Genomic DNA, 25154 nt, shown 5'->3' on the forward strand with positions numbered 1-25154 from the left:
TATTAAGTTCATGTGGAAAGACTCTGTAGAACAGAGCTGGCTCTTTCATCCCCCCACCCGCTTTAAGAGGCTGGGGCCCTGGGCCTGAGCCCACCTTGCCCATGCCTTAAAACGTCCCTGGAAACTTTGTGTCCTTTCTGGGAAGAGCTATCTCTCCCAGGAGGGGGTTAATTCATAGAGCTGAAATGCTTCAGCTGCAGTGGGAGGCAAGGGGTCTCCTCTGCTATGATATCGAACACAAGGAACAGGACTGTCTGTTTGTTACAATCGGTTTTAGCAGAGGAGACATCCTGCCTTCCACTGCAGCTGAAGAGTTTCAGCTCTATGAATTACAGCCCCCTCCCCCCGGAGAGTTAGACAAAAGCATGGGCACGTAGTGCCCCATCGATTTCCCCTCCCTCCCCCCTCCAACCATACCAGAGTTCTCCAGGAAGACTTGCGATGCAGGGAACGAAGGTAAGATTAGAGAGGAATGCGTGCCCCCCCCCCCCCCCCCTGAGATGGTGTTGCTACCCCCCAGGGGGGCGCGCCCCACAGATTGAAGATCTCTGACCTAGACGGTGTGACCTGGAGGAACCAAAAGGACGTCCAGATGGGCGGGGGCAGGTATAGGTACCTCACGCCAACCCTCAGATGCGCCGGAAGTGATGCAGAATCTGTGCCTGACTTTGACTCCCCGGGGGTCCCCACAGCTAGATGTGGGGATGTGCCTAATGTGGCACTAAGGCGGTCGCCCTTTTGAGCGGGCACACAGCGTGTGCCGCGGGCAGCCTCATTGTCCGTTCACACTCTGAGTACCAGCTTGCTTTCAAGTGTGAATCTCCTAACAGGATTTGCCTGGACAGAGTAAAGACTTAGTGGTCTTACATCTCTTGCTTCTAGTAACGTGCAGGGTTTTTCATACAGCTCAGTTGCACAAGGTCACACTGCGCACACCACATGTTAAAAAGTAATTTTCATTCACTTCCTACCCATATGGACTTGTGAGACTGAAGGGGTAGGAGCATAGGTAGTCTCAGCATGCAGTCTAATTTTGTGCAAACACCTTTGCAGAAACCCCTCCACCCCCAATCAATCCCGCAGCTTAATTCATGGTGCTGCACCTGAATGCCTGTTAGCTGTACCTGTGGCCATCTTGGTTCACTGCCCCTTGCCTGTCTAAGGGTGTACTTAACATAGTGCCCTATAGAAAATATTAAAGAAATATTTTAATTAAATGTATGTATTTTAAATATACCAACATTACAAACCTAGGAGGGAAAATGGACGTATTTAATATAGATTCAAAATAAGACAGCCAACTAGTGGCATAGGAAGGGGGGTGTGGTGGGTGCAGGCTGCCCCGGGTGTCATTACTGAGGGGGGTGACAAAATGGTAAAAATGTGTTTTTAAAATAAAATTAAAAAAATTGGCACTCACAACACTTTTTAAAACAAAAATATATATATATATTATTTAAAACGAGTTTAATAACTTTGTCTGACAATTCACCTCAACAAGTCAACATAATAGGTATTGAAACTTTTTAGTTCAGTCAACAAACGAAATAAAACGCGGCTGAACTCGACGCTGTGTAGTGGAGAGCGTATTAATAAGGAAGGGGAGGGGGTGTTTCTTTCCGCCGAAGTCTGTCTCTGCAGTTTGTACTCAAGCGAAAAGTAAACAACCGGTGACTCATCATCACTCAATCCGCGACCAATCCTATCCGCTGCCGTGCCAGACAGTCACCCCACGTCATTCTGTTGAGCTAGTTGTGCATAATTACTGAAGCTTATAAGTGCCGTTCTGGATTTATTTTGTTACATTTTTTAGTTCATTGATATCATCCTCTTCTCTGTGATATTAAGTTTGGTAAGTAGCATAAACATCATGCATGCCATTTGTTTGCATTTGTAGGTTAAGCCGGGGGTGACGAGAACTTTTCCGCACTGGGTACCACCTGACCTTGCTAGACCATCGCAGCCACCTGAGAAATTGTAAAGAAATGAAGAAACTTTTATTAAGCTGATCAACTGTAAATTTAAAATTGTATTCCAAGAAGTCATTTATTTCTTGTACTTTGATATTTCATTTATTTCATAAACAGAAAACAGAATTGTCAAACGTCCTTTACACTGCAAATAAACAAATAAAAATCATATTTGTAAAGCGCACCCCTTAAAATTTCAAGGCCCTGGTCACCGTCATGGAGATTAAGTGAACTATTTCCAAGAGTCACATGATGCTGAGCTGAGCTGAGCCGAAGTCGAACCGTAAGCCCTGCGCTCCTGAGTCAGCCTCTCTGGCCTCTGGGCCACACCGCTCCCTGTTGTTTCTAGGTCAGACCAGCTCTGGCGGAGTCAGAAGGGGGTGCATCTTGAGTCTGATACTTCCATAATTCTGTAGTTCAATGTTCTAGGTAAACCTAAATATCTAATGTTTAATAGAACCCCTACATTGTGCATATTAAGTTGCTAAACAATTTAACAATAACAAAAATATATCTAATGAAATGTTTCTTTGGATTATTTTTAGATCTCTATAAAATTTCAGCAACATTTAGATGCTGTGGAATTCTCAGGACCAAGCCAGGTATGTTACGTGTTTAAAGAAACATGTTCTGTACTATGGGTCTGCTTTTCTAAGTGTTGTGTTATGGAGGCCAAATATAACCTCTCGTTGATCAGCAATGAGCCTCTCAGTTGTAGATGTCATTCAAATATGCTGAGTTATGTGGACAAATGGTTTTAATTGCTCTACTGAAAAAAGTTACAAATCCTTTCTACTAATGTTTTACATATCACTATTACCAGTTACATTCCAAATCTTGCAATATTTTATTCGAGGTGCACAAATTAACCAGGAATCGGCTACCGTGATCCCTTACTTGCAGACCGCCAAAGGTTGTCTCCTACTATCTATTGGGAAGTATGACCCATCATTCTAAAAATAACACTCAAGATGACAAGAAGTAAATCAATAAAAGCAAATAATGCATGGGGAGATCAAATGATTTGACCACTGATGTAATAAACAACTAGGTGATCTGATGTGGATGTGCGAAAATCTCTTTATTTTTGATTCATTTATAATCGAACTTGCTTGCAGTTTTAACAATTTTCTTTTTCTGTAGCCAACATATTTCATCCTATTAGACCTTCTTCAGGGCTACAAAAAACATACACGTAAAAAACATTAAATATACCAATACATAATTTAAAAAAACTAATACAAAAATAACCAGACAAATTAATTAGTGATGATCATTATTATGACTATCCGTAATACATGAAACGAAGTGGCAAACGCTTCAAGCTGTTACCTTTCTATTTTGTGTGAATACGTATTAATTGAAAAAAAATATTGTGGTTAGTAACGCAAGCATTTGATTTTTTTTTTTGTTTATAGCTACCTCTAAGTTGAATCAATAAATAGATGTAAAGTTGTAGCAGTAAGATGGGAAATGTACATATACGAAGCACAAAGTTTGACGTAACTGTAAAAAATTTGTGAAGCTACCAAAGTAACTCTGTAAAGACTGCTCAAATTGTCTAGGAGTAAAAACAGAACCCGAAAAAATATTCTGGAACATATTTCCTGTGCTGGAATACTCTGCTAAAAGTGAGTTTTTGGAGAAGAGATGGTCAAGCAAAATGTAAATTTGGTAGTCTTTGTAAAGTTTCACATTTTTGACACCAGCTTCATTCCGCTTGTGGAGAAGCTTTGCTTGCCCCTAGATGCTGGTCAGATCTGGCATAACGCGGTTCCAGTTCATGGCTGTAATGAAGGACAGACCTTGTATGGTTCTTCTCTTTGCAGTTCATCCTCCCTGGGCTGGCTGTGCTTGAATCTCTCCAGTTGCAGCAGATGTGTCTGGGATATTGATGAACGGGTCGTGTCTATTGCTCAGTTGATAAAGGAGCAACCTTTGGATGGCTGTTCTTAGTTTGGTTCCTGGTTTTAAAAGCTTTGATTGTGCATGGACGTTCCATCTGGTGCCAGGCTGTGCTGTTTTGTTGATGCTGGTATTAAAAGATGACCCTGTTATGGGGGGTTTGGCATTCCTGCAGACAGGTTATCACTGTTGGAAGATGCGTTGAGTCTCTTCAAGTTGGTTGAGACTTTCAGGCAGCACCACATCTCCTCTGCATCCTCCTTGGTCTCAATATTTTTGTTGGCTTGCAGGAAGACTTGAGGTTCCTTCTAGGGTTTAAAGGTGATTGGGGAGACGATGGAACCTTGGGGTGCTCTGTAGGAGGCGTAAATTTGATGGTCAGTTACATAAGTGGGGGAGGTGGTAGTTTTTCAGGATGATGTCCTAAAAGCACATCAATGTGGTAAGAAGGTAGATTAGGGCTAGACGACTGACTATGTGGAATGCACAGGTCAGGTGCTGGAAGACCAGAAGTCATGGGTAGTCACTGTAGCTGCAGAGGAAATCCCATCCACCGATTGGATGGCTTCTGTGTCTGTGCTAAATCGTGGCTCGAATCCTGACTAAGTTAAGAATATGCTTATTTTTGCAGCTGGATGGCTAATACATTTTCAGTGATCTTGGTACAGAATGACAGATGAGTGATGGAACAGTAATTGGCAAGGTCATTTGAGTCAAGTTTGTTTGTTTTCTTCTTCATCATGGAGGCCCAATCGCACACTAGTGTGCTAGGGTGATTGCCTGGGCAGGGGGGCATTGTCTATTCTGAGCAGAGGCCTGAGGGCTTTACGTGAGTTTGCTTAATTGTTGAATGGAGGTGTTGATTAATTTATATGCATCGAATAGCGGCATTGGGGGAAATTATGACGGTTGTATCACAGATATGTTGCCTGATCTTACCTATTTTCTGTTCATCAATTCTGTTGCACTTATCTCTGGATTTAATGCTATTGCAGACTCCATCAATAGTGGAAGATGCTGTTTTTTTTTAGGTCGAGCCTGCGTGAGCGAGCTGCGCACACTCTCGCTTGCGAGAATATTGTTTTCAGTAAAGGACTTTGATGCCACCCGCTGCTTACCACAGGTTGACTCCGGTGCATCTCTTCTTTGCTGCTTCCTAATTGGTAAGTGCAGCCTATACGTCCCTTCCGTTTCTATGTGAGGAGCACAGACCAAGCACAGATGAATTCCACTTGATTAGTGCCTGTCAAGTGCGATGCAGATTCTATTTCTTCTACCCCCCGCCCATTACCATTCTGATGCTGTGCTTCACAGAAATATATATTGGATGGATATATATTTTGTTTTCAGATAGTTTGTTCAACACTTATTTTTAGGTCGAGCCTATTGGCAGTGCTCATGCACTGCTCGCTCTGCGAGACTGCTCTCTTAAAGTATGGAAGAGAAGCCAGCGCCCACTCTCCACCCATATTTTTCATTGACTTGTGTCATTATCTTTCGTAAATGCTGCCTTTGGATTCATTAATAGGCTTGTTGGTCCCTCCTTAGTACGGCCTTGTCTTCATTCGTAACTTCCCATGGCTACTAGCCCCTTTACTACAGTTGTTTCACCGGCCTGTTATTTAGTCTGTAAGCACTATTTACTTTATTGAGTTTCTCTTACTGCAGGCCGGACATGTGCTTCCTCAGCTGAAACTGCTTGTGTTTTTTGAAGCAGTACGGTCGTCCCGTAACATGGGTGCTTGCTTTCAATAACTGTAATCCGGCATTATCTCGTGTCTGTGCTGTAGTCCGATTTATAAAAACCTTTCCTTATGACACCAACCCAGGAAAAACTCTTACACCACTCGTTCATCGGTAGGGCCCATAACACCGAAACACGCACTCGCTCAGTTTTCTGGATCAGTGATAAGTAGATTGGCTGCAGGACATACGGGGTACCTTGTTAACTTTTTACCTAAATAATAACTATATACATTTGACTCTGGAGATGTTGGTTCTAAACATCAAGGAACTCCGTTATTTGGGTCTATGGACCAACTAGTAGGAATCAGTTGATGACGATTAAGTCCGGCTCAATCACAATTAAAAACTTTTGACAGTTATTGATCATAACATTAATTCTAATAACCACAGACTCAGTTTGAATTTAAGTGTAATTTTATCTAGATTTATTGAATAAATTGAATAAGTAAAGTTTTATTAGACAAATATTCTAGACATTATTTTCATAAGCATTTAAGTAATGATTGGGAATAAAAACGGAAAATACTCATTACCTTGGCCTTAGGGCGATGACGAGAATGATTCACCAGAACATGAATCGAAGATCACAGGATAGGTTCCCAAAGCTGGCTGACTGTTCCTCTAACCTCCTCGGACGTATTCCCTCCCAGGATAGAATCCCGCGACGGTCTCATTCCTTTTCCCCATCAAAGTGCAACGTCCAAAATTGTCAAAGTCTTTTCTGCATCAAGAAAAATCGTCTCAACAGAGTGTCGTGTTGAATAGATCGATGTAGAATAAGTACTCCGAACCCTTTCGTTGTAAGCACAAGCTCTTTTATATCCCTTCACTAACTTGCTGTACCCAAAATTGAAACTTTTTAGGGGCTACATTCATTCTGATTGGTCCATTGGAGGGGTGGTGATGGTCACCTCATTGTCCTCCTTGCCTGAACCGTTTCTGCAAATAATCCATTCATACACACTCTTGTGATTCATCAAGTCCACAAGTCCTTTTTAACTTTGTTAATATATTTGCAACATTTTCCAATAGTTATGAATTGGTTCATCTTCTGGAGTTCAAGTCTCCCATCCGTTCCCAGGCTTTCATGCAGAAATCTTTGGCACCACTCCTGTCTTAGGTCAGATTGTCCTTGACATCTCTCACTCCAGGCATAGGCCACTGAAACTTGCATTCTGCTCATGCGCTGGGGCCATCTTTATTCTGCGCACGAAATCACGTCTCTCGACAGCGGCCATTTTCCCAGCGAGGCCTAGCAGGCCCAAACGGAACTAATATGAAAACAACATAGCAGAAATTAGACATAGAAAATAAGCCCTTCTGTTTACCACCCACCATTCTAATGATCCGTGTTAGGCGTCACCTAGCGTAAGCGACATTTAAAGCCATTTTACTTACCATCTGCATTCTTTGCCACAATATATTTTACTACAAACGAAATCATGCAATTTACTTTCTACACGAATCACAAACCTATATTAATTTAATTTCACCTTTGTAAATAAATTAGATTTTTGCAAATGCCAGTTAGTTTCCCGCGTGTAGTGTTTAAAGGTGCATTTATTGATTCATTCATGCATTCAAACAGTTAGTATTTTTAAGTTTATATGGTCATTAATTCGAAGGGGTACACATTTTTTTTGTATTTTCCTCTGCTCCATCAGTAGCCAGTGAGCCGCAGTAGCGGCCTTGACACTGGAACCTTATCAGAAGGCCCGGGTTTTCTGGTTTGCATACTGTGCAGGTGGTATGGCGCAATTTCTTTCATATGCTTCTGTCTCCTAATTATCTCAGCAAATATGTTTTCGACAAGACTGTCGCTGGACCAATAAATACTTATTGAAAACATCCTAATCGCCATCCTGTGTACTTCCTGAGAATAAGTAAGCAAGCGTGATTGAACGAAAAGTACTGTACTGTTTTCTACGATCCAGGAGTGATCAAAGTTGTCCTGTTCATTGGTTGCCAGAAACTTCCTACCCCACTGTAAGATACAGGGGGTGGTAGTGGCACTGTAGAGCTAGCTGCTCTAACTGCTGACATATCCTGTGGAGGTGTCCGGAGTCGCACACCAAGCCCTCAGTTTGTCATCCAGAGCGTGCAGGTCCTGGGGATTCCTAGGAACTACACGACATGGTGCCACCAACGTTGCTTTGGTTCTTATATTCACAGTTAAAATCTGAGTGGTTCAGTCGTGCTTTCTCAGAAATCCCTACTCACATTTTTCAGAGACGTCTGAAGTGGGAAGGAAAATCTGCCTCAGCTGAGCAAATATGCCCTGTGTATTGGCTGAAGGTTTAACAAGCTTGTAAGGATAAAATTATCCCACATTGTGCAAAAGCCTTGCTCTTCAAATTATTCTTCTCCTTTAAAAATGACTGACCCTGCGAGTAGCAGTGGAGGGTCAGGGAAAGACGAATTTGCAAACGCTCTCAATATTACAGAAAACTGGAGTAACTATAAAATTGTTAGAACACGGCTTACCAGCAACAGGTGGCTGTTTTACCTTTGTGATTAAGGCACACAAGATGTTTGGATCAGAGGTATTCTATTCTTGGGTTCAATTCCCACCTGGTGATCCGGTGACTACATTTTTTCACACATACATTGTAGTAGTAGAACCACCGAAAAAATACATTCCATACGAAGACATTGAAGTCCTGTTAACTTACCAGCAGCACAGAAACTGGTTTAAAGGTGCCCTCCCACATCCAACATCGGTCATGAGACTCGGTCCACTCAGCATAGAAGGAGTGACCTGGCCGGTCTTAGCGACATACACTCCACATCCTGATATAGATACACTACCAGTGGATTAAGTCCATACAATATATAAAGACATAGTCAGACTATACAGACACATTGTCCAGTTTGTTATGCTAACATTAAAAGTCCAACCTGTGACATGCTCCAGTCGGTCCATGTCAGACCACTCCTACGATTAACCCACAAACAGTAAAATCAGTTATGGGGACAATCCCCTCAAAACGGGATCAAATCCCATTTTGGATAGCTCAAAAAATTGCACAGCCTCAAGCAGTATTTTCCCATACGGGTCGGCAGGAAAAACATAGAATGCTAACCATTTGCTTTCCAATGGGGATGGTTCCCTCGATTTGAGGATTGTACTACTTGGGGAACAATCTTTGCTGCCGTTTACAAAACATTTGCACACAAGTGTGAATACTACCAACTTGGTGATCCGGGTAGTCCCGTGTTTATCAGGATATACATACATCATTTTCAATGAAGGTGAGAGAGTCCCAATTGCATACAAATCACATTTATACACAAATGCTGAAATGCTATTTGCAGCAACAGAAAAAATACTGACTGGAGTACAGACTGCTGTAGTGAGAGAAAGTTCAATTGTTCACAAGGAACTCATTTAAACGACAAATGTGAGGATAAAGCAAGGAGTGTTAGTTCCTTGCATACAAGTCAGAATTTGTAGTTAGAACAGCGTATTGTATCCTTCTAACACTGTTTTTGTATTGGTTCAAAAATGAACAAATTAACATCTATAGATATTAAAGTCTGCAAACAACAAAATGATTCTATCAAGCCCACTTCAGCCAAACATGGGCGTAATCTTTATTTTGCACAGAACAATTCTATGAAAAAAGAGCAAAACATTGACTGTGTATTCACACTGTATACAAGACAAGGAGTGATTGAGGTCAGTCAATCAATCGGGGGATTATAAGCGCTCTACTCACCTGTGAGGGTCTCAAGGCGCGGGGGTCGTGGGTATGCAGCTCCGTTCAGCCGAAGAGCTAGGTCTTGAGTGTCCTCCTGAAGGCGTTCAGGGAGGCGGTGAGTCTGAGGTGACTTGGGTGCCCCAGAATAGTGACCATAACCAACAGTGACGTATTTATACAGTGACTAATAAAAAAGGAGGGAGAGTCCTAGGACATTAGAAAAACTTTGAATAAAGTGGTTTGAACTTTACTCCATATGGGACCTCCGCCACCATCCAATAAGCAACTGTTTCCCCTTTTTTATTAGTCACTGTATAAATACCTTCGGCTGAAGTGAGCTTTATCGAATCCTTTTGTTGTTTGGAGGCAAGGAACTAACACTCCTTGCTTTGTCCTCACATTTGTCGTTTAAATGAGTTCCTTGTGAACAGTTGTTTGGCTGATTAGCTATACCCAGTTCACAGGGACATATGGGTTGCTCTTGTTTTTTGTTTCAGTAGTGAGAGACAGAGCACTTACAAAGGGGAAACGCATTATCGTTGTAACCCCGGTACCGACTTAAGTAGCGGTTACCAAAGCGAGCATTCCAAATGCAAAAGCACTGTATCCGTGATGGATACAATGGGCTAATTCCCTCACTGCAACAGACGTAGATTACAAATACGATCCTACATTGAAAACACAGGCGTTCCTGTAGTACGAACAAGAATACCCTCTCCCGAATTAAATCTTGCCTCTAGAAAAATATGAATACATCATTTATACTGATGGTTCTCCTCAGCCTGCCATTGGAAGTAAACAGTATAGCGCAGTATGTGCCATGGTGAAGGGATGTCTGGGGGACAGTAAGTTCCATTACAGCAATACGACTTCGCAATCTCTAGGAGATTGTACAGCACAGCTGGCAGAGCTGAAATCCTGATACTAGCACTACAATATACGGATCGGGAATTCCCCACACTGATAGTGTGCAATTCGTTTTACTGTGTGCAGTCTTATAATAAATATCTTCATTACTGGAGCCAGAATGCATTTAGAGATTCCAAGGGTTGTACAATTAAACATAAATTGTTATGGGAACAGGTGGCAAGCTGAAAGCATGCCTGCCACAGGCTCAAGTTATTCACACCTTGAGTCATCAGCGTGTTGGCATAGACGTTGAAGGTAATTCACTGGCTTAAGCTTATGAAGCCGTCAACGCGACAGTGCAAACTGCTGCCGTTGCTGCAATTACTTGGTCTAGCACAATAATAATAAAAGGGATCTTATCATGCGCAAACATAGCCCAATGGGCGTCAAGGCGCCTAATTCCAAATCCAGCTCATAACAAAGCCCCTGCAGCTCAACCTGTGTAAGCTCTAGAAAAGCACCACGTTTTTAGGGCCTTTTTAAACAGCGCTAGAGAGGGTAAGGTCTTCATCTCCATCGGCAAGATGTTCCAGAGTTGTGGAGCAACGACTGAAAAAGCCCTGGCTCCCCATCTGGTGAGCTTAAAACGAGGGACAACAAGTTGGAATAGTCCCGAAGAGCGCAAACACCTTGTGGGGTGGTAACGGGTAAGCAGGGAGCTGATAGCGCCTTTAGATCCATCCTCGAGTGCTCTATAGGTCAGACACAGAATTTTGAAATAAATTCTGTGCTGAATAGGAAGCCAATGGAGGTCTCTCCTCGCAGCAGTAGCAGAAGAGGCCCTGGAAAGATCCAGGACAAAACGTGCAGCAGCGTTCTGCACGATTTGCAGTCGATGTATGAGGCCCTTGTTGGATTCCATGTAGAGAGAGTTGCAATAGTCCAACCTGGAACCAACAAGGGCGACTGCAATCTGCTTGCGTGCTTGAAGAGACAGATAGCTGCGAATTCTGTTGAGCGTCCTGATCACGCCCCAGCAGGTCGAAACAGTCCGATTCACCTGTAAGGACATCGAGAGTGAAGTATCGAACACTACACCCAGATTTCTGGCAGATTGAGAGGGAGTGGGGCAGGTGCCAAGAGAGGAGGGCCACCACTCACTCGACCAGATATCTTGGTCCTTCCCAAAGATCAAGACCTCAGTCTTGTCGCCATTTAGCTTCAGGGAGTTGGTAACCATCCAATCTGCAACGTGTTGCATACAGGACCTGAAGCTAAAGGCAGATGTTAAGACAGAGGACTGAGTGAGGGAGACCATGATCTGGGTGTCATCGGCGTATGATACCACCTCCATCCCCTGCGATCTTACTAGCCTAGCAAGGGGGGCCACGTAGATGTTGAACAGGGTCGGACTTAATGCCAACCCCTGTGGCACCCCACATTGCAAAGACTTTGCTGGGGAGAGGTGGTTGCCGAGCATCACTCTCTGTTCCCTATCAAGGAGAAAGGAGTTGAGGAGACTCAGGGCCGGGCCAGTGACACCTGCCTCCCTAAGCCGAGATGTTAGAATGGCAGGAGACAGAGTGTCGAATGCGGCTGTGAGGTCCAATAGCACAAGAACAGTAGTTTGTCCAGCATCAACCTTGCGTCGGATGTTGTCGACTACAGAGGTGAGGGCAGATTCTGTGCTATGATGTTTTCGAAATCCATGCTGGGTAATGTCAAGATACTCCGAAGCTTCAAGAAAAGAGGATAAATGGCGATTCAGGTGTGCTTCTAGAATTTTAGCAGGTGCAGGGAGCAGAGAGATGGGTCTAAAATTTTTCAAAAGGCCGGGATCGAGTGAAGGCTTCTTAAGGAGCGGCTTCACAATGGCCTTCTTCCATATTGATGGAAAAGTACCTTGAACAATTGCCTTGTTCATCACCTCAAGTAGGGGAGGAAAGAGGCTGTTCCTACACTCTTTTAGCTTTTTGAGAGGCAATGGATCTAGTGGAGAGGAGGATTTCGTCTTGTCTAGAAGAAGATTCAATCCCTCCAGAGACATAGAAGGAAAAACAGAAAGGAGGCTGGAAGGGACTATATCCAGTGTCTCAAAAGAACTTATGCCTGGAGGGAGATTTTCAGCCACGGAGAGACGTTGTACTTCCAAGGAAGTATGAATATCAAGAATTTTTGTATGAAAAAAGTCTGCAATGTCGTCACAAAGACGTTGAGAGCTGACTACGGGATCTGGAAGTTGGATGGAGCACAGCGAGTCAGCAATTTTAAAAAGCTCCCTAGAGGAGGTGAGTGAACTGGTAAGGTTGGAGAAGTATTCCTGCTTCTCCATTATCACTTTCTGCTTATACTCCCGTAGAGCAGACTTGTGGGCCTCCCTATCCATGGGATCCCAGGATTTCCTCCATCTCCTCTCACTGCTTCTGCAACCCTGTCTTAATACTCTAAGAAGGTCCGAGAACCATGGCGCTGATGGTTTCCGCCGGGCTACATATCGCAGGGATGCAGGGGCAAGTTTTTCTACTGCATTAGTGATGGAATCCTGCAGATCTTGTGCTGCCTCATCCGCGTCTTTTAGGGAGAGAGCCTCTGGTGTAGGAACAAAAGGAGCAAAAGCCTCATTCGTAAGGTTTCTAAAATTTCTTCTAGAAACGAAAGGGGTAGTCCCTTTCTTAGTCGAATGAGAAGTAGAAAAGGCTAACTGCAGGGGAACCGCAAGATGATCTGTCCACACCAACGGTAAAGGTGTGCCGCTGGAGAGTCTTAGATCATTAGAGAAAACCCCATCAAGGATGTGACCTGCTATGTGAGTAGCATTGGTAACAAGCTGAATGAGATCACAAGCTCCGAGTGATTCAACCAATGATATAGTATCCTTAGAGTGAACCTCATCGAGATGGAAATTGAGGTCACCTAAAATGGTGAAGGAGGGCTTTCCGAAGTAAGGTTCAAGGATTCTCAATATGTCCGAGGCAAAATTAGCTCTGTGACCAGGCGGCCTGTAGGTCAGTATACCCGTAAAAGAGACTGAAGGGGCACATGTAATACAAAAGTATAGAGCTTCAAAGCGATCTTGGGGCGAGGAAAGTGGATTAACCGTGCATAGCAGGGAGGATTTAAAAAGAATGGCAATGCCTCCTCCTCTACGTTTAGGTCTATCATGCCTATGTAAGGAGTAGCCCTCAGGAATGGCTAGAAGAAGGTCATGACCCGAGGAGTCAGTGGCCCAGGTCTCTGTGATAAAAACCCAGTCTGGCTGCCTTTCGTCCACAAAATCGTGGAAGGCAAGATTATGTTTGATTAGCGAGCGCGCATTTAATAGAAACCCAGTGTTATGAAAAGCTGTGGACCTAGAGGAAGAAGAACAGAAGCTAGTAGAACAGGTGACAAGGGGATGGAAAAAGGAAGAGCAGGCCGTACAGCGGCGAGAATGTAATAACCCCAGCGGAGTAAAACAATGTAGAGAGGGGCATGTGGGAGGTCTGAGAGCCAAAAGCGCAGATGAAGAATAACGCATAAATGTCTTACCAGGGAGCGAAGGTACGTAAACCGGGTCCAGCCCGACCTGCAGCCCATCCTCAGCGCGGACACGGGCTGAACTCTGGCGTAACTCCGGCGGAAGACCGGCGACCCCGCTGTGCGATGACGCTGCGCGTCTGCATGACTGCAATATATGGAGGTCGAGCCTCCTAGATGAAGACTAGAGCGCGAAATGGATCGCTCCTCACGCAAGATGGCCGCCACCGTGACAAGGGCGAGGGACCCGCAAAAAATGCGGTGAGATAGTCCAATTAGAGTGCAAGTTGAGGTGACAGCAGTGCAGGTAAGCAAGGGCAATTATTAAAAACAGGGAATACTTTAAAAACGAAAACGAACCAAATATGCAAAACGGGGGTTTAAAAACAGCAGTAGCTGTACACTGGTCGAGCGCTGCACGCTAATGTGCTAAGCTGCACGCTAATGAGCTAAGCTGGTAGGCAAGGGTGATTATTAAGAGCAGGGAATACAATAAAAACGAAAACAAACCAAAGTACGCACAAGGATAGATGGAAACATACTGATAGCTGTCAACGCCTCGAGGAACATCTCTGCCGTGCCAAAGGGCTTTCCACTCAAGTACTCCTATAAATTAGATGCACAAAATACACCGTGTGCTCAAATTCCAGGACTGGAGGATAGAGTCATACCAAACATTGGTCGCAGATTAGGTTTAATTGTAGCTGCAAAGGAGGGACTGGGCTCAGCACACACAGGAGTCACTGCAACAATTTAATTGTTGAAGCAATGATATTGGTGGTCAGGTTTGTCTAAACAGATAAAAGGCTTATGTCCTAAAATGCGACATCTGTCAGCAGATGAAAGGATCAACCATTGCACGGCCAGTGCAAACATCACTACTTATTTCAGAGAGAACTCTTGCTTGTGTCTATTTGGACCCCTAAATTCAGATGGAGTCTTCAAGTACACCTTGCTGGCAGTGGATTCATGCTCTAGATTTCTATGGGTTTGGCCTCAGTGTTCGTCTGACACCCGAACTGTTATAAAGGATTTGCGAGTCTTCATAGGGACAAGCAATTGGCATGTTACATTCTGACCATGGCCCTGCGTTTAGCTCACGGGCTTACAAGGAAGCCATGGAAAGTATGGGCGTGACTTTGCGGTACTCCTCCCCCCTACCATCCCACTGGAAATTCAGTGGTGGAGAGGTAAAACCCGGACCTAAAGCAATCCTTAACAGCAAGGGTATTCGGTGTGGGAGGTAGTTGGGTCAATCACAATCATGCCAAGAAAATCCTTGGGAGGACGTACCCCTTATGAGATCCTGTTTGGGACAAGAATGTGGGTACCTGACCTCGATTGTGCCAGCACAGTGGTGAATGCGAAACCATTTGATTTGAACAATTGTTTGGCTGTTTTACAGGAACTCAAGAATTCCGGCCATTACAAAGCAACTTACAAGTAAAACGCACCGCCACTGGGGAAGTGAAACCGGTTCCGGAAATACCTGCCTGGGTCCCGAAGATTGGATACTTTGTCAGAGAAAAGATTGTGGACAAAAAGGAGTTTGGGCAATCTTACAGAGCACCTGTACCTATCCTGGCTGTCAAAAGAACAAGAACAGTACTACTTCCGCCTCATGCCGGCCGAACAGAAAAAAGATTTGTCTCCGATGATCTGATCAAACCACACTGTGGTCATTACTCAACAGAAGGTCGCGTGGGGTCCTGAGTAGCCGCAGATCTCCTCTCGCACCTATACAGGAAGTTCAGATAGAAAGACTAATATCGTTTCAAGTCTCCCCTGCTCAGAATGCAGGATTATCGAAAAATGGAGTATGAATTACACCTGAATTACATCCAAATGCACCTGAAACTCAAATTGCAATTCGGCCAAACAATGAAATCTACATCACATGCCTTCACAAGAAGCACCTGCCAGTTCTACGAATGCTTCGGAGCTACTAAAGATAGATTGACCTGCTTCTGGCTACTTCATCAACTTCAATGACTTTTCTTCAGATCCAAGAGAACCTGAGCAAACGTCACCCATTTCCCCAAAAAATTAAAATTCCGACAATTCCATCTCTAGCTGAAAAAGACTTACTTTGTGTACCTTTGCTGGCATCTTTGGTTTGCATTAGGGATCCTGTTCCTGTTAATTTGGATTGGTATAGAAACTGTCTTTTTCCTTCTACTGAATGAACATTATCTTCCACAACCCTCTGCAGTACAACCTGTGAACTTGGTCTTGAAACCTCATACGTCATCACATCGTGAACAGAGAGACCTGTCCCTAGTGAACATTACAGCAGTTCCAGTACTGGATGGTATAGTTTGGGATAGGGTTTCATATGATATATTTGGTCCTACTGAACAATTCAAAATATGTATTTAAAATGTCATTGAATTACTTCATTACCCCAAGTACACTCTCTGATGATTGGGACATTGTGACTGTAAATACTATGCTTTCAGATTTAAAACTATCTACTGCATTTTTTTACGGGGAATTGTATGAAGACACCTGATTTCGACAGTATGTACTAATACCAGCATTATGGTCATCACTTTTTGCACAAAGCAAGCGTTTCACGCACTGTAAACATTTACCATCAATGGGAACATTGCCCGACACCACCAAAATGTAGTTCTGCCACATTTGCACAGACATTTGCATATTTTTCAGGGTTCACTACATCAGACCCAACGTCATACTATTATAAGCTAGTACAGATGAATACAACTGCAAAGAAAATAATGCTGACAAATACCAAGCACATATATTCAGCACCATTTATCTCCCAACAGTCTATACAAGGTTTCGACTATTGTAGGGACACGATAAACACAAAATCCTTCTGGGGACAAAAGAATGGCAGGTTCACGGAACGGAGGCTTTATTTAGAGCTTGACTCAGACCATTACAAATTATCTTTCTGAACAGAACAGTGCAACAGACTACCTGTTAAGGTTTTGCAAAATAAAAGACCTGAAAATACCACGCATCCCATTGCCTACACCTATTGAAGGTATATTAAATGATACACTTATAAGTGAGGAGATGCTGGGTGCAATGATACAGAATGGTACATACCATTCCTCAGCCCCCAATTGGAAGGGATGGTTGGTTTGGCCTATCAACACAAATAGGTGTCAGCCAAGATTCAATAGTACCACCACAGGGTTTAGTATCCATAGGCCTGACCCACGCTATGTACACACAGACGACCCAGGGGTAGTGACTTCTTATAACATTGGGAAGTTGTGCCTAGAATGGCTAAAAAAGCTCAACACTTACAGGTGAAAAAACATTAGTCCCTTCTGTCTGAAAACATGGATCTTAAGGATTTCTTGCTAGGTCCCAAAAAACCGTTTTAAAACGCTTCTTATATACCATCTACAATGAACTGTGGAAAGTCTCCCAACGGGACGCTGCTGAGAGATTATGCGAGATTGATACCTAGAAAAATCTTTGGCTGCGGTGGACAATGTTATGACCACACTTTCTTCACGTATTTATTCACTGAGCAACATTGTGCTCTCAGCAATTGACATTATGGAACAAGATTTGACTATTTTACAACATGGGCAATCTCAATTGCGTCCATTTTTCTTTTTATCTGGACGCCGCAATCATTGCGTTCTGGCCACGTGCCATGGCGGTACATTAACGTCACAAGTTTGTTTTCGTTTTATAATCCGACCGACAGACAATTGACCATGGCACGCAGAGATGCAAAGTACACCATGCTGCTCATTGAAAACTTAGACGGCCGAGTGAGTCGACTTTCTCCTCTCCCCTGATGTTGCAGCGTTAGGACCTAAAGACAAATGTGAATCCCTGCACTACGAATGCGTTGGAGAGTCTTTTCATTGAGAGGCTGGAGAGACCACAGAGGCTTACCTCTACGGCTTCTCGTTGGTAGCCAGCCGTGGTGCGCATCTATTTGGCCGATGATGGCGTCGAAGGCTGCTCCGCGAGCTCAACGGGTGAAGTGCTCTACATTGCCTGCGGGGACCCCGGTCAAAACAAGGAATGCTACGGCTTTGGCGGGAACCAAGGCATCGAGCAAATTGAACTCCAAAAGTACCACCACTCCTGGTACTCGAAGGGGTTCACTGACATCGACCCCGCCATCTCCGGGGGCTGATTCCAACTCAGCTTTACTCGGAGGCTCACCCGGGAAGCAGACGGGGATGCGCAGTGCATCTGCACTAGTGCCGGCAATTTTTTCGCGGGTGCTTCGTAAGGGGTGCGCCGTTGAGCTGGTGCCTGCCCCTGTGGAAGAAGGTGGCGGGGGAAGCAGTGATCCAAATGCCGGCGTGGAAAGCGCAGCTGGTGACTCTGTAACTCTCCCCCCGACTCAGTCAATATCTGCTAATGGGTCCCAGGGTTTCTTGGGTTTGGATGAAGCAACGGCACTCTCGTCTGCCGGACTCGCTACGGAGAATCTGAGCAACTACCCACCAAAGCAATGCATTTTGGGAACTGTAGGCATCCTCGACGAATCTGCTCAGTTTCGAGAATAATTGCTTGATTCGGGCTCACTCCAGCAGGAGTCGAATCTCCCAATAGACATGGGGATAGTGAGCCACAATATTGAGCATAGAATTAATGAAAATCCGGGGATTCCCAATAATTTTGATATTCCTGATAAAGCTTCTAATTCTGATGATTTTTTTTCTCTATCTGTACATTCCTCGGTGGAAAGTCTAGCTAAAGAATGGTTGGAAGACTCTAATCCAGACGAGGAGGAAGGAGGCTCAGACAAGCTAGACTTTGCCACAACAGAGGAACGGGTGGCTTGCAACAGGAGAACTCTTGTGCTGAACCAACAACAGGGATCTGATGCTTCGCTATCTTGGGACTATCGGCACTCTACGAACATAGACATTAACTCTAAATTGGCCGAGACTATTCCTGGTGGGAATGCAGGTGGGAATGTGGGGTCCGGTGTAAGTTCGGGGGGCATTACGCTTGCTACTATTTATGATCTCATAATGGTACATAGAGCCGAAACCCAGGCAGAGAGTAATCGTGTTCAGAGCGCATGCAAGCGGCTACAGAATGCTATACGAAGGGTCTCCAAGTCGTGCGCCGAGATCGCAACACGGGTTGGAGAGACCGAAACCAGGATCTCAACTTTAGAAGATGATTTAGTTGCTCAAAAAGAAGCTACAGCTTCTTTGTTGTCTCAGAGAGAAGATATTCAATGGAAACCGACAGATTTAGAAAATAGGGCTAGACGCAACAATCTCCGCATTTTAGGGGTCCCGGAGGGGAGTGAGGGCCCCGATGTAAGGAAATTTGTGATCGAGCTCTTCAGTGAGGCTTTCCCAGGCTTGGACGAGTGGGATTGGCAAAAGGAGGTGTTGAGAGCACATCGCTTCCCTTTTAACCAAAGGAAAGGGAAGGGGCAGGTAGCTGCTACACCACGCGCTATTCTCATTTCACTTAACAATTTCTTAGCAAGAGAGGCATTATATGATTTGGCACGTCCTAAAAAAAAAAGCTTATGGGAAGAGCTGTGAATTTTTTGTAAGACTGGATTTTTGTCAGGTTACGGTTGTGACCCGTTGGAGAATGCGCCAGAAGATTCCACTCTTCCAGGCCAAGGGGGCGCAATTTTTTTTACAAAATCCAGCTAGATTAAAAGTAATCTTTAAAGGCCATACACAGTTCTTCTTCTCTGAGATCAAAGCCAACGAGTTTCTTCAAATTATGGGCTCTTAAGGGTATTTCTAGTGTGGGCTTCTGGGCAGGGGGTTCTAATTTGTGCTATAAAGCTATATATATATCTCTATACGCCATTGTTGGGCTTATTCTGAGCTAGACATGATTCTGTTTCTTCTTGTTTATTTTAAATTGAGGCCTACACTGGATCGTTGTGGGGGGGGGGGGGATCGTGAGAGATCGATTCTACATCAAAGGGGACTTTTGACCCCAAGCTCCATGGGGTTGGTGGAGGGGAAGATGGGGTGGGTGTGGGTGTGGGGGTTTCTGAGGGGACCTGGTCTCCTCGGCTGGGGATGCGGGTGGTGTGGGTGCTGGTAGAGGAGGGTGGTACGGGGGGGGAATTTATCCATGAACTTCTGTCTTTGATGATTATTATGACTTTCATATATTTTGATATTCAGCAATATGTACCGCTAATATTATCTTTGTGCTCTCTGTTGCATATCAGTGCTCCTATATATATCTATATTCAAACGGTTTCGGCTATCAGAAAATTCTGTTATTAAAATAAGGAAATTGATTTTGTGTACCCTCAATATTTCCAGGCTAAATAACACTAAAAAGCGGAAGGTTCTAGCCGGGCTGATGAAGTCTCAGAGTTGGGACTTGGTGTGTCTCCAAGAGACCCATATTCCATGGGCTCATAGAGGTTGGTTGGGTATGCTCGGGATGGAGCTATTGGGCTGCTCAAGGCAAACTACTAACACTAGGGGGGTCGCTATATTGGCGAAAAAAGGACTATTGGAATGTATAAGGAAAAGGGAGGATCCATGGGGAAGGTGGGTGATAGTCGAGGTGAGGTTGAAGGGGGAAAATCTCACAGTTTGTAGCCTTTATGGTTCTAACTTAGATGATGCTGAATTGTTCGATTTAATCAATAATGAACTAGCACTCTGGCCTCAACCTTTAGTATTATGTGGAGACTTAAACATTCACTTGGAGACTGGATTCAATGTCGATACTGGCCAGCCCTATGTGGGGAGAAAACCTAGGGTTTTTAAAAGCTTACAGATACTAATGCAGGATCAGGGATTATGTGATGCCTGGGCCAAATTAGGGCCTAACCAACCCGGGTTCACATTCTTTTCGGCACCTCACAGCAAGCTGGTACGTTTAGATTATTTTATGGTTTCTTACACTTTGTTGTCGAGGGCAGTTGTGAAAATGTTACCGAGAATTATCTCAGACCACAACCCTCTTATTTTGGAAATTTCGGGCACTGACTCTCCGGTTCTTATCAATAATTGGTCGTTTGATAGGAAACTTCTCCTGGATCAAGATTATTGTATTCATATGGAAGAGTGGATTACACTGTTTTTTTCTATTAACAAAGGGTCCGCTCTGGATTCCATAGTCTGGGATGCCTTTAAAGCTGGGGTTCGCGGCGAAACATTGAGTTTTGCGACGCAAAAAAGTAGAGATGAACTTGATAAGAGCTTGATCACTTTAGCGGAAGCAGAGAAAGAATTGACATATAAAATCAAATACATATTAGATCTAGCAGAATCCCAGACAAAATTAGCAGCTAAACGATCAATAGTCTATCAGTACTTTGAAGAGGAAGTGGCTTTAAAATTTGAGACTTACAAGAGTGAATGCTACGAATTTGGGGAGCAAACAGGCAAGATGCTAGCCAATAGACTACGCCAGAGGGAGTCTCGGAACAGAATCTTGGAGATTAAAGATATCCATGGAGAGCTACAGACCTCTCACTCGAAAATTAGACAGGCATTTAGGGAATTTTATCAAAGACTTTATACGAATGATAAAACCGTAGCAGCCGAAGGCTATTTAGCGGGGATCGAGGGGCCGGTGCTATTCCAAAGCAACAAGGATTATCTAGGGACTTCAATTACCTGGGAAGAAATGGAATTGGCGCTCCTATCTCTTTCCCGTGGAAAGGCAATGGGCCCAGATAAAATCCCCCTCGAATTTTATATAACATTTCGTAACGCTCTAAAAACGGAACTGCACTTCATAGTTCAGGGCACATTTGACGGTGTGCCACCAAGATCATGGTCTAGGACCACAATTGTAGTGTTCAAGAAAAAAGGTAAGGACGCCATGGAACTTTCATCTTATCGTCCCATTTCTCTAATAAATACTGACAGTAAGATCTTTTCTAACATTCTTGCCAATCGTTTGGGAAGGGTTATCGCCCCGTTGGTTTCTCTTAGGCAGCACGGTTTTACTGGGGTACGAAGTACTACTGACCATATAAGATGGGTTATAGCATTATTTGACTGGGCTCAAGTGACGAAATCTCCAATGGGACTGGCCTTATTAGACGCCGAAAAGGCCTTTGATAGGGTGTCGTGGGATTTCCTATGGGTTGTACTTGTATGGAAGGGCTTTCCGCTGACCTTTATCGAAGCGATACAGGCTCTATATAAGAACGCTATTGCCACTATCAGGACACTGGGAGGAGAGTCCGAGCAATTTGCGGTGAGTAGGGGGACCCGTCAGGGGTGCCCCTGCTCACCCCTTTTATTTGCCCTGTATTTGGAACCTTTGATTTCTAAATTTGAGTCTGACTCCTTGATATCCCCGGTAGCCTCTCCGATAGAGGCTCCCAGGGTTTTGGCATTTGCGGATGATTTAGCAATAATATCTTCTGACATTAAAACCGCCTTGAATAGAATCGAAATCATTACTAATGCATTTGGTGTGGTGTCAGGGTACAAACTTAATCTGGGCAAGACGCAAGTTCTCCACTCTGAGGTGGGCCTTCCTCAACAGGTTGAGACTGTTTCTGAGGCAGTGTATTTGGGTATTCGTATTTCATCTGATGTCAAGAAGACCCCAGAGGCTAACACAGACGCGATTATGGATTCCTCGAATAAGCTCCTTCAAAAGTTTAATAGACTACATTTGTCATTATATGGCCGATCGAATGTATTGGAAATGGTTATACTCCCCAAATTTCTGTATCTCTTTCGTTACGTTCCTCTGGTATTTACTAATGCCTTTTTCAGTAAGCCTGAAAGAATGTGTGCACGTTTTATGTGGGGATATAGGAGAACTAGGAGGGCAATCAAGTGGCTCAATTTACCTAGAGCACGCGGTGGCTGGGATGTACCGAATTTTAGGTTTTATTATTGGTCTTCTCTTTTGCAGTATTTTGGGGATTTAATAGTTGGGGAAGAAGAATTGCTTGATCTTGCTCATACCCCCCTCAATCTATAAGATGATTCTGGGTAATAATGCCCGAAACCTCTTAATAAGGATTTTTGAACCGAGTTACTATAAAAGGACTCGGTTCAAGGTTTTGGAGGCTGCTTTCTTGATTTGGAAAAAGGTCCGTATCATCTATAAGATCCCAAAAATAGTACCTTTTACCCCTTTTGATTCCATAGGGGTACTTCCCAGTAATTTTATAGACACGGTCTCCCGTAGGTGGGGGTTATTGGGGATTTGGATTATCGGGCATTTATACGAATCTGGACAATGATTGTCCTTTACACAGCTTCAGGTAAATTCCACTTGCCCAGGGGTGATTTTTTTAAATTTCTGCAGTTACATAGTTTTTTGGACCAAGCTCGATCGAAAGGGCTTATTCAGGAAGGGTGCAATGATTTCTTAAAATTGATTAAAGCTAAGGGTAAAATAGGCCAGATCTATAGATGTTTAATATCTGTTCAAATAGATGACTTAGATATTCAACAGACAAATTGGAATTGCAGAATTGGCTTCTCAGTAGACATAAAATCGATGTTGGAAATGGCTAATTCAGTGCTATTGGCGGGGAGTCTGAGAAGCCAATTCTATATGTCCGTCTTTAACTTATACTATACACCATCAAAAATTGCCAAATGGAAGACGGGAAGGGGGGACAAATGTCCTAGATGTAAGTTATATGCTGTTGATTCGGTACATATGTTTTTTGCTTGTCCCCAGTTGGCTGTTTTTCTATCTGAGGTTCAACACTTTCTCAACTCCTCTTTGGGTATAAAATGTAAATTGACTGCCGAAGTTATATTGTTTGGGGTTTCATCAACCAGTGGTATTGGTGAGGGGTGCCCTCCAGAATCTCGTTTTCTGTTCATTTGCATGTCTATTGTCAGATTATACATCACATCTAAATGGATTGACTCTGACCCCCTGACTTTTTGGGAATGGAGAACCAGGATTTTGGCTACATATCAGTTAGAAACCGCATTGTATAGGCTTAAACGACCTGGGAAAAAAAGATTTGGGCTATCAACTTGGGACTTTATCAAAAAATGGCTTTGACGTGTACGTTCCTGCCATAAATTTCCAAGTCCATCATTTCATTTGTATCTGGCTGTGATTTTGTATTTCCTTCTCTTTTCTCTTTTTGTATTGTGTTATTTGTTCATGGATAAACCATAAAAAAGAAAAAGAAAAATTAGATAAGTTACCTTTTACAGTAGCAGAGTTGCCTTTGATGGACTGGTTAATTCATGGCTATGTTATACTGCCAATAAAGACATTCCAGTTCCAATATTGCCTAGAACACCACCAGGTCAGCAGGTATGAAGCATTGTGTGAAGGGTACATACAGGAAATATGGGAGTTACCATACAAATATAGGTGTGGAAATAAGGACACTGCAGTTTTCTTCAGAGGTACAGACTGTGAAAAGGCTTTAAGTGGAACTTTAATATGCAAGGAGGTCTCGCTTCTTGGAACGTGCAATGCTTCGAAAGCAAACTTATCTTGCTACTTGAAAGGCTCCCCACCTGCAGTGATTCGTCCAGATTTTGATTTGCTCTTGAATGGGAGTTATTTATTGCTGAATGATCAAGGCTGTTGCGGGATGGTGCCAGGCATCGCATATCTAGTCACAGTAAACCTCGGGGTTATTTGTTGTAAGCAAGTATTGTTTCCCCCAGCTCTCTTAGTTAGGGAGGCATTCATTGAATGTTTCCAGTATAAGGTTTGATTCGCTGAGCAGACTGATAACCATGTTGTTTCAACAAAATGTGGCCTTAACTTCAGCCCAAGAGACTTTTGATCTCCAGGTTGCAAGGTCTTCAGCAGTGATACAGACCCTGGTCCGTACGAACTTCCCGATCCATTTCAGAGAAATGGATCATCATATCTTTAACATGTCTGATCTCAGTGGGATCATACACTTAGTTAAGCATCTTTAATCGGGTCTCTTAACCACCTTTCAGACCGTCTTCAGAGTAATTCCAGCTCTCATACACTCTGTATTTGGAAGCGATTTTGGAGGGCTTCCTTTGGTCCTGCTATGAGTGGCGGGCATCCTGTTTTAATACTATTGATTCGCCATGGACATCTCAATCCCTAAAGACATTGAGAGAACACTGCTGGAACAACGTTGTTGTGACCGTATGGTGTTCTACCTGGGTACGCCTCGGCTACCTGGGTACGCCTCGGCTTCGAGAGCTGAGTGGTCTAAAAGACAGGAACCAATGCTCAGTCTGGCTAGACTGCATCCTGCCTGTGTTCCACTGCCTCGTCTGCAGATTCAGATGCGTGTTGGACTTGTGTCTAACACTTCCATCCGTTGCGCCACCGGACATAGACGTGCTACTGGAGCCCTTGCAGGCCCACGTGTACAGTTGTCCACATGTGGATGACAGCATTCTTGGAGCCTCCACGGGATGCTTCAGCTCCTGTTGGAAGGGAAATCAGCTCTGCTACAGAGGTACTGGCATCGGTTCCGGGCGTGCAGGCATCTAATTCTTCCCCGGCGGCTGCTGTGGGAACCAGAAATGACCATCTTTGCTCACACAACATTATATTGGAAGTACTG

General features: G+C 43.9%; 1 protein-coding gene across 1 annotated transcript in view; it reads left to right on the forward strand.

The window, feature by feature from the left end:
- Positions 1-25154, forward strand: part of LOC146859417 (rac GTPase-activating protein 1-like) — a 404586-nt gene that overhangs the window by 6380 nt on the left and 373052 nt on the right. The window contains exon 2 of the mRNA XM_085647164.1: positions 2516-2572. Within this exon, the coding sequence (XP_085503290.1) occupies positions 2544-2572 (29 nt within the window). The 5' untranslated portion in view covers positions 2516-2543. The remainder of the gene's footprint in view (positions 1-2515; positions 2573-25154) is intronic.

The sequence above is a fragment of the Triturus cristatus genome, chromosome 3_2 (genome assembly GCF_964204655.1).
Source record: "Triturus cristatus chromosome 3_2, aTriCri1.1, whole genome shotgun sequence".
Taxonomy (NCBI): domain Eukaryota; kingdom Metazoa; phylum Chordata; class Amphibia; order Caudata; family Salamandridae; genus Triturus; species Triturus cristatus.